The following is a 15358-nucleotide window of genomic DNA, read 5'->3' as shown; positions in this document are numbered from 1 at the left end:
GGCTTCAATTTTCAATTTTCAGTAAGTCACAATTTTATATTCATTGTTGATTATATCCAAAAAGTTATTTTTATTCTGTTTGTACCAACGCATTGATAACAGTACTAAGGGGAAAGGTTGTTTTTTTCATTCTAGTGATAATGCAATCACCTCAACAGACAGACAGAAGAACCTGAAAATTTATTCCAACATGTTGACAATTCTGAGAATTCTTGAAAAATACCAGAATTTTCTGTTGAAGCACTTGCTGCTTTGCCACATTTTCAGATTCAGTCTGAACTTACTAAGATTACTACTTGTTCAATCTAAAAAAAAAAATTATATCTCTGCGATGCCAGTCCCACATCCTAATCCTGAAGTCAAACTCCCATTCACAGCTGGTGTCGTTCTCTGGTAGTGTAGCAGCTCCCCTAGCTCCAGCCTTTCCACTCTCTGAGCTCTGTTGTTTCTTGATTTGCTGAAAGCAAAAATTCTCCAGTGGCGTATTAAGAAATGTAGCAATCCCAAAGCTTGCCTGTAATTGTATAAATCCAGCCGAAGCCATCTTGCATCTTATCAACTACTGTTTAAAATCTCACAACAGCATATTTGGCAAGTACAAAAACTCAGTGATTACAGCTGAAATTTAGTGTAGCACATTGTCTTTAAAAAAATAGAGATCACTTGAAGCATTTAACCAGAACTTCCCTTCTGTTACTCCTCCTTACATGTGACTCCTCTCTGAGCATGTCCATTCACTTGCCCTTTACCCTTCACTCTGTCGTCTCCCAACTTTCCCTCTGCTTCAAGTTTCCGGATCAGATCATGAGGACCCTTCCCCATCAGACCCGACGGGTGCCTGTAGGAGCCTCCCAGGCGGTCCCACAGGGTGAAGTATTGGCCGTAATTGTACTCGAAGAAGAGGTGGTGGTCGGTGTGGTGAGCTGAGCCGTTGATGGCACCCGTCAGAGCGCCAGGGACGCGATAGTCACCGTCGTGGATCGAGATGGTCCAGATGTTGACAAAAACGTACAGGGCCAGGTATAGCACCTTGTGGAGGGGGAAGAGGAAGGGGTAGATGTGGTATGGGAGTCCCTGCATGAAGCCGTCGACTGGATGGAAGGCGTGGCTGGCGAAGGGAGTGGGGATCTTCCATATGTGGTGGGGTTTGTGAAACAGCTGTTGAGTGGAAGGAAGCAAAGAGGGTGGAGAGAGAAAGTTATTGTGTTCTTTAAGAATCCTTACAACTGTGATTTTATCTGACTCTTTCATATGGTTTCCATTTATTTAAGGTATGCATACAAAAAGTGTCTAATAGTTCATGGTATAAAGAGCCTAAGTTAACAACTGTAACTCTGTCAAATACACCATGCTTGATTTCAACACACTTTACAGACTATGGGTTGTAGCCACAGCAGTAGTAGGCAAATCACATGTTGCATTAAATCACAGAATGCTTGCAGTGATTGGCTACAAGCAAAATCATTAAAATAGCCTTTTTTTCTAGATCTGCTAGGAAAAACATCAAATGCAGGTATTACTTGACTGGAGAAGTGTCAGTGCTAATTGGCACTCAGTTGTTTCGGTCGATACGTCAAAGTCTGGGTAAAGCAAAAACAAACTAAGCACAAAAAGTAAGGAAAATTGTGTTTGGCAGGTTATTTCTTTATTGTAACAATGCTTCTTGGCAATAAATCTTATACCATTGGAAAGCCTGTTTATTTCCCTTTTAAATGGTGCCACATTTGTAAGGAACATGCATTTGTGGGATGAGCAGCAGAGCTGAGTATGTGGGTTGCACCCATGAAGCATTTGCCAAATCTTCTCTGCCAATGCCAAACAGCTTTTTTTTGCTGTTGACTCTTGGTGGTGGATTGGATGATTGAAGTCTGAAGAAACAACACATATTAGCAATTTAACAGTTCATTCATTGAACAAACAGGAGCCTCGGTAGCATGTGGAAGAACCATACAACACCAAACGAGTCAGAAGATTTGGCAAATGTTTCATGGCTGCAACCCACATACCCAGCTCTGCATTCCATAAATGCATGTTCCCTACAAATGTGGCACCATTTAAAAAGGAAATAAACAAGCTCTCCAACAGTATAAAATTTATTGCCAAGAAGCATTGTTAGAACAAAGAAATAATCTACCAAACACAAGTTTCCTTACTTTTTGTGCTTAGTTTAGATATGTGTAATGAGTTTGTCACACTGCCGAAAAATGTGTTAATAGTCACTCAGCCAAATTTGATTGATTAAAAAAGCCTTAAAGGGGCAAAAAGCGAAATCGTTTCACTGCTAGGTTTGCTGTTGTGCACTGCCTGTAGACCAAAACAAAGTGTGTCATGAGCCACACCACCCTCTCCCTCTGCCCCGGTTTCACTACAGGCAGATTCACTCGCCACAGGGGCGAGGAAATAAAACCTAAACAGCCAACTTAGTTTGGCTTAGTTTAGCAGTTAGCTTTGTCTTTTACTCACTCTTGGTCTCTGCTGTGTTTAGCTATTTCTCTGCTTTCCTGTTAGCGTTAGCACTAGTCGGCTGCCACGCTAACGTTCCTACTCTAATCCGTGAGGCTCCGGCTCAGGCAGAGGAGTAGGAACGTTAGCGTTAGCTCCCGGAGTTATTACTAGAGCTACTACGGTTACTGGAGTAACTTACAGCTATGGAGCGCTTCTACCAGCTCTTCTATTCACTGAGCCTTGCCTCCATCTCAGCAAATATATTACATTTATTACAGCTACCATCATCATTGAAGTAGGCAGGGGAATAGCTAAGCTAAACACTAAGCTAAGCTAAGCTAAGCTAAACACAGCCCGCCAGGCTGCCCGCCGGGCTACATTTGACAATGCTAATTGCAAATGTTAGCTGGGCTGCCGGGCTCAGCGTTGCCAGGTGGGAAATGTAGGATTATCGCACCAGAGACTCAAAATTATCGTATTTTGAGGGAAATTATTGTACATCTGTCATAACCAAAATAACAATCCTATTGATGATGCGCTATAGGCAATTATACAACAGTTATACAATTAGACTGAGTAATTTGATTGGACGAGAGGCATTCCGTCCGTGAGTGCTGATATAGAGTATAACATCACTGGGACATGTAACAGTAAAATCACTCTGCTTACAGGTGTTATAAATACAAATACAACCGTTAATTAACCAGCTGTCACACTGGCTACATTGACACAAACTGACACTATAACGATACACCAAGAAGATATTTTCCCCAAAATTACATTTGAATTCAATTATGAGTGGTCATCAGGAGAGGACAAGGAAAAGGAAAGCCAGGACTCTTCTGTGCAGACCTCCCGTGTGTTTGTGTAACATCAGCCGAGCTCGACAAACTGGAGAGGAGCAAAAATGAAGCGAACACGGTGAGGAATTATCAATAATCATCTGATGAGGTACTGATGAGGATGACGGAGAGCGGAAGCTGAATCCGGCCGTGCCAACATCCAGGTTTGCCAACGTTTCATCAGCCGAACTGGACGAAGTTACACTGTTGCAGATCAATGTAAGGCCCTGTCTAAATACCCGCACTTGCACCCTGAGGTCTTCCCTGAAGTGCACTTGCCAAAAGTGCAGTTAGGGGCTAAGTGCGCAAGGGATCGACGCTGTTTAAAAAGGAGAATTGGGACAGTTGGGTACCCGTCACTTCCGTTTGGGTCCAGCTGGTCCGTCTCCTTGGAGACGAAACATGGCGTTAGAGGAAATAACGTTCGCAGCACTGCTGCTGCAAATGATAAATAGATACAATCAGCGAATGATGAGGAGGATTAGGAGTGTAGTGTAAGATTTAATCTTTAATCAGATAAAAGTGTTAAACTGCATAAGTTGATTAAGAATGAAGTTCATATAACCATGTTTTATGTTACCAGTTCCTATAAAACTGTTTGTTATGCATCTATGTGTGATAAAACAAGGTTATACAAGTTTATGTATTCATAACACAGGGTTATGCATTCACATTGAAGAACACACATACACCACACCATGTATTGTTTAATAATAACACACACACACACACACACACACACACTCTTTAATGTTTGTATTCCATGACACACATTCTAAGCTCACATTGCATGAACGCACAGGGGACTGTATAGAGAAAGTTTTATATATTTTTAAAAAATAAAGTGAAACCAGGCTCCAATCTAATGGTGGGAGAATTTGGGGATTTCCAGGCCTAGGTCATGTTTGGGCAAGGGCCCAAGGGGCCTACTACCAATAGATTTGGACCAGATGGGAAAAGGCTAAAAAGAAAAGGATCTGCCACTAATAGGTTTGGGTTTAGGTGGGTAGGATTAAAGGAAAAGGGTGGAGATTCTCTCGAATCTTCACCAGCATAAAAGAGAGAACGCAGAGAGCGAAACTTCAGTCGCGCTCCGGAGCCTGACTCAATGAGTTGTATGTGTTGTTGCTTGTGAACACATTAAACTCGATTGCACCTGATTCTACTTGACTCCAGTGTTTCTCTAAGTGTTTGCCAACTGAACCTAAGATACTAAATCAACATCAGAGGACGATCTGCAGGAGAAGTAGGAGACGAGGTCGGGTGCCATCTGGCCACTTCCAGGCACCGATTTTCGCTTCTACAGGAGCCGCAGGAGAAGGCGGCATCTACAACAGATCAAAGTATTAATGCTGATGCCCAACCAACTGGTAAATTAAATTAAATTTTACTCTTGAATTTACCTGTTAATAATGTGTATATTAGCTGTAACGTCTTTTTTTACTCTACCGTTAACATAGCATAGATTACCGTTATTTCTGTTAAATGTTTTTTGCTTGGATAAATTGTGATATAAAATAAACTATAAAGACATACAGTAATAATAATAATTAAAGACACAATCAAAACTGTAAAGTGGACTGTCATACAAACCTCCAGTCAACTGTAAACTGTATATTATTTCATTATTAACGCCCTGTCTTGTATTATTAAGTCCACACAGCTTGTTGTTTGACGTTATGTTCCTCTAACGGTTGTTGTCAGTCGGAGTTAACGGCTCGCGGACACGTCAGTTACCGTTTGAAGATGGTGAGTTGTACCGGCCAGCTGTGCAGTGTTACAGCGTCACGACACTATGGAGGATTCTGGGTAAAATCCTTCAGCGAAGTGAGGTCTGATGCACACTTTCGGAAGGGGTGCATTAAGGGCGCAGGTTTGCACCCTTGATAACAACAGAAGACAATTTGGACACCCTACGCACTTGTGCCCCTTAGCGGGAGCGCGCAATTAAGGGGCACAAGGGCGCAAGTGCGGGTATTTGGACAGGGCCTATATACAAAGTAGCTTGTGAGTTCCTGGCGTGTGTGCTGCGTTGCCTGGCAACGGACTGGGGGAAATGTTTGTTTTCGCGGAGCTACATAACATAGTTAAATAATTTATTTCATCACCTTTTGTTAACATTTCCTTACTCAGCATTGCTGTTTAAGCTGTTGTTGAACTGTTGTATAAAAGCAATATCACACTCGAGGTTGTGATGTTGTACTGTATGTCGTCACGGACCGTATCACAACCGTGACAATATACATTACAACATCACTCCCTCTCGTGTGATATTGCTTAAATATAGTCACTCTAGTGTTTACTTTATTTTCCATTTTCCTTGCTCCTGTTTTTCCTCTTCTTCTGTTCTGAATCTCATTCTCGCTCGACTTCCTGATGGGTCCTAGCGCCTCATGGGGCGGGTACAGCTGACCATTCAGCCAATCATGCTCATTGTTCAGAGACAAACGCCACCCGTATCTCATGCTAAGCAAAGTGCGATTGGCTGGAAACATGTCACATGGGAACAGATGCCTTCAGGGCTCACAAAAAAACTCCGGCATACTGATTACAACAACACATTCATGAAATGGTCAAATTATCGTACATTCGGCCTTTTTTGGGATTATTGATCGTACATCGTACAGAGGGCCAAATTATCGTGCAAATACGATAATTATCGCATACCTGGCAATGCTGGCCGGGCTACTCACCTAACACAACCGTAACGCCTGACCCATTGCTGGGACCGAACCGCTAATGACTCAAGGTCCGGACATTAACCCACGCATGCACGATTGTAACATTAAATTTAATTGAATCGACATAGCGACAGGTGCCTAACGTTACTGTAACACTAATTAAAACAGACATTTGACTCCGTCATTTCACTTCGAAAATATGCGCTGCCATTGCTCACTGCCTGTAGCCTTTTATAGGGAGGGAGGGCCAAGGGCTCCACGGGGGCCCTTGGCCCTCGCATTTACATAGCACTGGATGTCTACCCTGGAAATCCAGAGTTCTCGCGAGAGCACAATTTGAATTTGCTCAGCGAGTAATTCTGGCAATCAGTAATGATGCTCATTACCCATGCCCTTGTAGCCGAGCTGCACCAATCACATCAGTGTATCTGATATAGGTGGGCCAGAGGCGAGCTAAACTGATGACGACAGCGCTGCGACGACGAAGTCCAGAATCAGTCAGTAAACATTGCAAGATGGCTATGGATGAACATCAGTTGTTTGAAACGGCTTTGGCCACTACAATGAACGAGTTAGACTTGGCTTTTTCCCTAAAAGAGGAACTGAAGACAGTGCTCGAGTCTTTCCTTTGCAAGACGGATGTTTTAACTGTTTTGCCGACCGGATACGGCAAGAGTCTAATCTACCAGTTAGCTCCGCTGGTAGCTAAGCGTATACGTCACCCCATGTATTATTCTGATTGGTTGTAGTGTTATCCGATTGCGTGTAGTGATATTTACAAATGCATGCTTGGTGCCGCCCCTCGAGTTGTGCCATTTGCATTACTCATAGCCAGACCCTAAATCTTTCTAGATTTGGGTCTGGATTTCAAGGCTACTAGATGTCCCAAATCCTCAACAATCTTTTTGGATTTCTGTTTTGGGGTTTTTGGCAATTTGGATTCTTTTTGGATTTTTAGCTTTGTAATTTTTTTTAACAGATTGTTTTGAGGTGTAACAGAGTTAGACCTCTCTGGGGTCTAAGTGACCCCAAACATAGCTAACATCACAATGTAAGACAATGTAATGTGCATTTCTTTGACAGTAGAGGACTTTTTGGCAGACAAAAGGAATTACATTTCTTCATACATCGCCAAAATAAAATATAAAACATGAAATGTGTCTTTGTTTGGTGTAATAGTAATGCATTGTGGTCATTTTTGTCCATTTTGTCATCTTACTTAAATCAATCAATCAATCAATCAATCAAACCCAGTGTGTGGCAACAGGAAATGAAAATGATCTGCACGACGAATTATATAAGAAAATATATTTTTTATTATTTATATATATTTTATTTTTTATTGTAGATTTATTAAGACATTAAAAAGGGAAAACAAATCAGTGATTTATCTGTGTCAAATGACTGAACTGTTGGTATTAAATGCATCATACAGCCTGTAAGTGGAAAGATGAACCTAACAGGTTAAAATAAAGCACATACTCACCTTGTAAAAAAGCTTATGATGCAGGAAGCGATGGATCCAGTAGATACACATGTCAGTGAAGAAGATGAAGGAGATCGTACTCAGGAAGAGCCCAGGCCAACCTGAAAGCACACAGGCCGTGTCACCACAAAGAGCTCGGTGCATTCAGGGCTTCAGACGCATTGAACCAACAAGATAACAGAAGCTCGGTGAGGTTATTCTTCAACTTACCCAGTGGAGACTCTTTGATGTTATCGTATAGTTTGCTGTATCCTCTAACTTCAGCGAAAAACAAGGCCACCGTGGGGATGCTGATCCAAGGAAGAGAGGTCATCGCACATTTGATCTCCCTCTGAACCTGATTCTAAGAAGGAGAAAATAACAAACAGCTGATTTAAAAGAAAGAAAAAAGGGAAATGTATACACATATAAAGATACAGCAGGTATGTAGATTCCTGGTGATACTTAAAGCTACTCTTAACTTTCTTGCATTTCACATAGCACTTTGATTATTTGAATATCCACAACTCCCGCCTCCCTCCAAAGTCCCATCCTCCTCCTCCTGCAACCCCACTTCCCTCCACGGCCTACTCCCCCCTCCTCCATTACGTCCTCATTACGTCTATCATAGACGTAGGCGTTGGCAAGGTAACTGGTCTATAAAGGGTTGCCAGACCTGGTATAATTTGTTTTCACACCTTCTTAATGAGCTTCCCATGTTTTTAAAAGAAATCAAGCCAATTTGCCCAAGTTTCAAAGGGTTAATTCATCTGTAATAATGTTGAACAGCTGCCATTAACACAGAATCCGAAACCCTATTGAGAGAAGTATTGAGAGAAAGACTGACTCACTGTTAATGCTCCCAATGCTCCTGATCATTGTGTTCTGGGGGAACACTCAAGCTTAAAAGGTAAGTTTTTTCAACCCAGGACCTGTTTTCCCATGTTTTTGTATCATCGTTAAGGGTCACATTCACACCTCACCGGCAGTCATGAGTTCACCTGCATGTCTTTGGACATGCAAACTCTGCACAGAAGGACTCCCTCACCCCGGGATTTGAACCCTCCACCATTGGCTTGAACCAGGAACCCTCTTGCTGTGAGGCGACAATGCCAACCACTATCGCAAAAATACCCTAAAACATGGTGAATTATTTTAGGCTATGTCCCCCATAGTAGATGGAACGCTACGTCACTCAGCAAAAACAGGAGATCCAGGCTTCGTACCTCCAAAAAGTGTGGGTGTTTCATCAGTTTGTGGTCGAAGATGAAGAAGTAGCTGATGGTCCCCAGGCCCAGGTACAGGACCACAGCCCCGAGGTTGGTCAGCACCAACAGGCTGAGGATCTGCCGCAGGGCCCCGTCCTCAGGCCACGACGCAGGGTACACGTACGGGGTGAGGACGTAATAGTCGGCAACATTCAGCACAAGATCCATGGTTGAAACTGTAACGTGTGGAAAAGAGAAAAACTAGTCTGACGTCCAAACATCATGTGAGGACGCATTATTAAAACAGCACTTCATTTCCCAGAAGCCCTGCTGTTTCCTGTCATCTCTTGTATGAATCATTTGAGACATGTTTAAGGTCAAACTTTACACCTGCTTCACTTTATGGCATTTAGAAACTGCATTAACAATTAATAAACTAAAAATAAAATAAAAAATAATAAATAAAATAAAATAACATAAAATAATTTAAAATGTAATAAGATACGATAAAAACATAAAATAAAATACTGAAAATGTTAAATGATAATGACAAAAATATCGAATGAAAATAATAAAATGATGAAGTCAAGTAAGTTGAACTTGAGCTATTATTTTATTTGATCTTTTTTGTAAACTACTGTTTCTGAGGTCAAGAACGAGCCTTCACACTCTACATGTCTTTATAACATTTAATCACATTTAATCACATTTATAGAATATTTAAGCCGATTATGTAAATGACCTGAAAATAAGAAACATTGTGCAGATCTTTGGAGCACAAGTATAACTGGATGATTAACTGAATAAACTATTGACAAAGCACAGACAGCTGTATTGCACACATAATCTTCCCTTTATGTCAAAGATCCTTGAGAAAGTAGTCGCAGACCAGCTGTGTGATTTTCTCCATGATAATAATTTATTTGAGGAATTTCAGTCAGGATTTAGAGTGCATCATAGCACTGAGACAGCTCTAGTTAAAATTACAAATGACCTTCTGATTGCTTCAGACAAAGGACTCGTCTCTGTACTTGTTTTATTAGATCTTAGTGCTGCGTTTGACACAATTGACCATCAAATTCTACTGCAGAGACTGGATCACTTAATTGGCCTAAAAGGTTCTGCACTAAGCTGGTTTAAATCTTATTTATCTGATCGTTTTCAGTTTGTTCACGTTCATAATGAATCATCCTTACGTACCAAAGTTTGTTTTGGAGTTCCGCAAGGTTCTGTGCTCGGACCAATCCTATTTACTCTATATATGCTTCCTTTAGGTAACATCATTAGAAATCACTATAAATTTCCATTGTTATGCGGATGATACACAGTTGTATTTATCGATGAAGCCAGAAGAAAGTAATCAATTAACTAAACTTAATAATTGCCTTAAAGACATAAAAACTTGGATGAGCACCAATTTCCTGATGTTAAATTCAGACAAAACTGAAGTTATTGTTCTTGGCCCCAAACAACTCAGAGACTCTTTATCTGATGACATAGTTTCTCTAGATGGCATTGCTCTGGCCTCTAGCACTACCGTAGGAAACCTCAGAGTAATATTTGATCAAGATTAGTCTATTAATTCTCATTTAAAACAAACCTCACGGACTGCATTTTTTCATCTGCGTAATATTGCGAAAATTAGGCCTATCCTGACCTGAAAAGATGCAGAAAAATTGGTCCCCGCTTTTGTTACCTCTAGGCTGGATTACTGTAAATCTCTATTATCAGGTAGCTCTAGTAAGTCCTTAAAAACTCCCCAGCTAATTCAGAATGCAGCAGCACGTGTACTAACAGGAACTAAGAAACGAGATCATATTTCTCCTGTTTTAGCTTCACTGCACTGGCTCACTGTAAAATCCAGAATTGAATTTAAAATCCTACTGTTAACTTATAAAGCTCTAAATGGTCAAGCTCCGTCATATCTTAGAGAGCTCATAGTGCCTTATTATCCCACCAGAACACTGCGCTCTGAGAACGCAGGGTTACTCGTGGTCCCTAAAGTCTCCAAAAGTAGATCAGGAGCCAGAGCCTTCAGCTATCAGGCTCCTCTCCTGTGGAATCATCTTCCTGTTACGGTCCGGGAGGCAGACACCGTCTCCACATTTAAGACTACACTTAAGACTTTCCTCTTTGATAAAGCTTATAGTTAGGACTGGCTCAGGCTTGCCTTGTACCAGCCCCTAGTTAGGCTATCTTAGGCCTAGTCTGCCGGAGGACCCTCCTATAATACACCGGGCACCTTCTCTCTCTCTCTCTCTCTCTCTCTCTCGTATCCTATTACTGCATCTTGCTAACTCGGCCATTCTGGATGTCAGTAACTCGGCTTCTTCTCCGGAGCCTTTGTGCTCCACTGTCTCTCAGATTAACTCATATCACAGCGGTGCCTGGACAGCGTGACGTGTGTGGTTGTGCTGCTGCCGTGGTCCCGCCAGATGCCTCCTGCTGCTGCTGCCATCATTAGTCATTAGTCATACTTCTACTGTTATTATACACATATGACTATTGTCACACTTGTATACTGCCAGATATTAATACATACTTTCAAACATATTGTACCACAGTAGCCAGAACTATATTATTACTTTCAATAATGTTGTTATAAGCTACTGTCATTACCTGCATCTCTCTCTCTCTCTCTCTGTCTCATTGTGTCATAGGGATTACTGTTAATTTATTATGCTGACCTGTTCTGTACGACATCTATTGCACATCTGTCCGTCCTGGAAGAGGGATCCCTCCTCAGTTGCTCTTCCTGAGGTTTCTACTGTTTTTTCCCCGTTAAAGGGTTTTTTTGGGGCCCAAATTGTGATTTGTGATATTGGGCTTTATAAATAAAATTGATTGATTGATTGATTAATTGATTGACGAAGCCATTACATTAGTAGGTAGTAAGTGTATACATTTAGTTTTAGATATGTTTTTCAAACCTTTATCGAGCTTACTGTGCTGATGGACTCTGGACGTTCGATTTTGGCTTCCTAATCCCTGGGCAGTATCCACATCCTGACTCCACCACTTCAGTTTTACCACAACAGATTTAATTCCTGCAGCTACAATAAATAAATAACTATGCCTAAGTAACCATACACAAATTCATATAACATAAAGTTATAGGCACCATACGTGTAGGTTAAGATGTCACACTGTCACTTTAACTTCCTGACCGACTGTTACAACTTCACTAAACATGCATATTATTATCACCGCATGCATTAACAAACACTAAAGACTGCATCACACGGTGTCAGTAGCGATTAAGTCAGCTGCACTAAGTTATTAATATAATATTATGTCGTACCATGTGTCGGTTGTTCGTCTCCCAGTGAAACGGCGAAGGGATCAGTACTAAACTAAAGGTGTCCAAGCGACCAATCAGTGCTGATTTACCTCTGACGTCGTAGAAAAGGCATCCAATGACGGCGTAGCTTCTCATCATGGCAGGATTGTTGTGATTCCCGATTGGCCAATTGGAGGATCTGATCATGGGGCTACAGAGACAGCAGTACCTCGCTTAAAGGTGCTGCCGTTTTAACGTTTAATCGCTAGACTGGATATTCATTACTGATATCTGCGACATAATTTTGCCTAGTCAAAACTCTAATTACAGATATCTGTCATTCAGTTTTGACTAGTCAGAATGACGTTACAAATATCTGTAATTCAGTTTTGACTAGCCAGAATGACGTTACAGATATCTTAAATTAAAATTCATACCAGTCACAATGACATTACTACTAGTCAAAATGACGTTATAGATATCTATAATGGTAATTCCGGATAGTCGGACTTAGTGATTAAATGTTAAAACGGCTTGCCATAGGCTCCGCTTTACTCAAATGTATACAATATCGAGGAAACAACTTTACAGGTCACACCAAGCTTTGGAAGTCACCCTCCAATTCGGCATCTTTCATTACATCCAGCACTGTTTCCCCCTCTTTGATAATGATTCAAGTGTAACACACACACACTCAATCTTGCTTAGTCGACCTTCTTATTCAAAACCTGTAACGCCGATTTTTCCAAAACAGCCTTCTTAACAGTTGAAATGTTGAAATCAGGCCATGTGAGTTGTGTGTGTTAACAATTCAGCCAGGCAAATATTATTATGCAAAATTTCTTAATGGAGTTTGGTGTGCAGGTGACAACTGCCTCTGGTGCGTTTTAAAAATAGTATGTCCTTATATTCTGCATCAACTTTGTCATCAGGTTTTAGCACTGAATCATACTTTTGATGATCATAACTAAAAAAAAAAACAAGTGTTCAAATCATGATGTGTTCAAAGCAGTCTTTTAAGCTGTATGCACTGGTTTCCTTTTTTGTGCTTTGTTGTATTTTAGGTAGCCTTGTGTAACATCTTGGCCAAGGGACTACAGATGAAAAATAGCCTTTTGGATAATGGCATTTTCTAGCATTTTTATACCATGTGTATTTATTAATTTGCACTGCCCCTTTCTAAATAAACTCAACCAGACTTGCATGGACGGCACTAATTTATTACTATGAAGTACTGTTTCTTGCATCTACAAATTTAAACTGTTTGGTTTTTTTAATGGCAGAGATGACAAACTGCTTTTATTCTACTGTGACACCTACACTTAACCAGCCACAAGGTGTCGCCTGTGCTCCAAGGTAGAAGAGGGAGTAGCCTTTGAAACACTGTGCTGCGTTACAGTGGACTACAGGTGCTGTGTCACACATAAATATTATAGCAATACTGCTGGAGATTAATGTATCAAAAGCAGAAATAAATTTGACATTAGACACATTATAATCTCCTTTATTAGGCCGGAGGATAGTCGATTATGAGAATATTACAGAGGAGGAAAGGTTATAGCCCTCCATTAACTGCAAAACTTTATTTCACTTATCTCGATGAGGTTTATAAGAGTGATTAGATGAGGGCTTATCAGTTGACTTCTATTGTGAGGATAATTATTTCTTCATAACCTGCATGTATTCTCTGCTTTGTCCAGCAGGCTACAATGGTGCATTGTTTTTATACATTTACATGTTGACGAGCCACAGACAGAAGCTTTTAAATTATGTGTCCCTTCTGTTGGTGGTATTTCATGTTTAAAGACCAACAGTGGTTGGTAGTTTTTGTGCTCTTTCTTTCTTTCTTTCTTTCTTTCTTTCTCCACTTCACTCATTTCATTCTTCACTGTTAAACAGAAGCCATTGCCAATCGTCTTTCTGATCAATTTTCATTTTGATGTTTATATTACCACCAGGGACTGACAAACATTTAAAATGAAACCTCTTCACCGACTGCAGTCCTTTAACTGCCACAAGGGGTCCTCGCTGAACTTAAAGCCCTGTAATTAAAAATGAGTACGGAGAATGCCAGGTGGTATTTTAATTTATTCCTATTTTTCAAGAAGCACCTTTATAGACGCTTGGAACACTTTCCTGTTGGATGGAGGGGTCATTCACATGGAAACAAAACAAAGTTGCAAAAATCAGTGACTGTAACTTACTTTAGACTTTTTTTCCTAATTTCTATGCCTCCGTGCTGACAATAGCCGTGGCCGGAGGCATTATGTTTTTGGGCCATTTGTCCGTCCATCCCATTCTTGCGGGAATTTCCAGTTGGACTCAACGAAGATCTGATTAGATTTTAGCGAACAAAGGTCAAAGTCACTCAGTATGTTTACATGCATAGTTAGTCGAGCTACGGTTACAGCTCGACGAGGCCATTTCATTGAACGACTGCCCTTTTACCAGTATACCAGCACAGGAGAGGAAATGATTGACCTAAAATATGTCTGACTCCGCTACAATAGGTGGAGATATGCGCCCTTTCAGCTTGTTAGTATTGGACCTTTTTCTGGTTGACCTGTTACGTCACAGACCAAACAATCGACAAACAAGTTAGCTATGGTTAGCTAGCAGCTAACTGGTACCATGGTGGACAACTTTACAGCTCTGTACATTTCTCTTGATGTAGATTTCGCCATGTCGTGACCAGCTTCTTCTTCAGACACTGTGGAGCATATGCTGAGATCACATTATCTGGGTGTGTTCGTCCAACTATGAGAAATTCGATTTAGTACGATTTCAGTCGGATTTTAAAAGTTCGGTTTTAGTCAGACTAACACAAAAAATAGATTTTCTCTAATGTCATTTAAACGAACTGACTGTGACCTTGTATCTCATTCTTGTTAATGCAGCATCTCAAATGCCTTGAGGGAATTTTGTCAAATTTGGCACAAATGTCTGAATGGGGTCTGAAAAGGATAAAGCAGTCCAACATGCTTCAGGTTTTCCTCATAACTTCAGTGAAGTCTGAACACAGTTCATTCAGTCAGCCATTACACCTGCTCAATCCCCTGCCAGCTCTACCCTCTCCTTCCCTTTTTTAACAACCACAAGAACTACCAGCTGCCTGAACAGCGCCAACCCGTGGAAATGCTTGATACCAGAACACCTTAACATTACTATAAAGACTAAGTATGTGTAAACAAGATGGTTTTTATGTTTATATCACACAATTTTACTCTTACACAAAAATCCAGCTGGACTCAACAATGAACTGATGATGGTCAAAGGTAAAGATCACTGTGACCTCACAAAACATGTTTCTGGCCATAATTTAAGAATTCATGCGCTAATTATGACAGAATTTCACACAAATGTCTGACAGGAGATGATGATAAAATGATGGCATTATTTATATCCAAAAGGTCAAAGGTCAACTTCACTGTGACATC

At 40.8% G+C, this 15358-nt stretch overlaps 1 protein-coding gene across 1 annotated transcript; it reads right to left on the bottom strand.

Annotated features, from left to right (window-relative positions):
* Positions 1 to 228: 228 nt before the first annotated feature.
* On the bottom strand, positions 229 to 12025 carry sc5d (sterol-C5-desaturase). Its single transcript, XM_049593086.1, has 5 exons — positions 11943 to 12025; positions 8660 to 8877; positions 7665 to 7797; positions 7455 to 7555; positions 229 to 1158 (listed from the first exon to the last, which is right to left on the bottom strand). The coding sequence occupies exons 2-5, from the start codon at positions 8867 to 8869 to the stop codon at positions 694 to 696; spliced, it is 909 nt and encodes a 302-aa protein (XP_049449043.1). The 5' UTR covers positions 8870 to 8877; positions 11943 to 12025; the 3' UTR covers positions 229 to 693.
* Between the last annotated feature and the right edge of the window lie 3333 nt (positions 12026 to 15358).

The sequence above is a fragment of the Epinephelus fuscoguttatus genome, linkage group LG12 (genome assembly GCF_011397635.1).
Source record: "Epinephelus fuscoguttatus linkage group LG12, E.fuscoguttatus.final_Chr_v1".
Taxonomy (NCBI): Eukaryota; Metazoa; Chordata; class Actinopteri; order Perciformes; family Serranidae; genus Epinephelus; species Epinephelus fuscoguttatus.
This window is presented reverse-complemented; position numbering and strand designations above follow the sequence as displayed.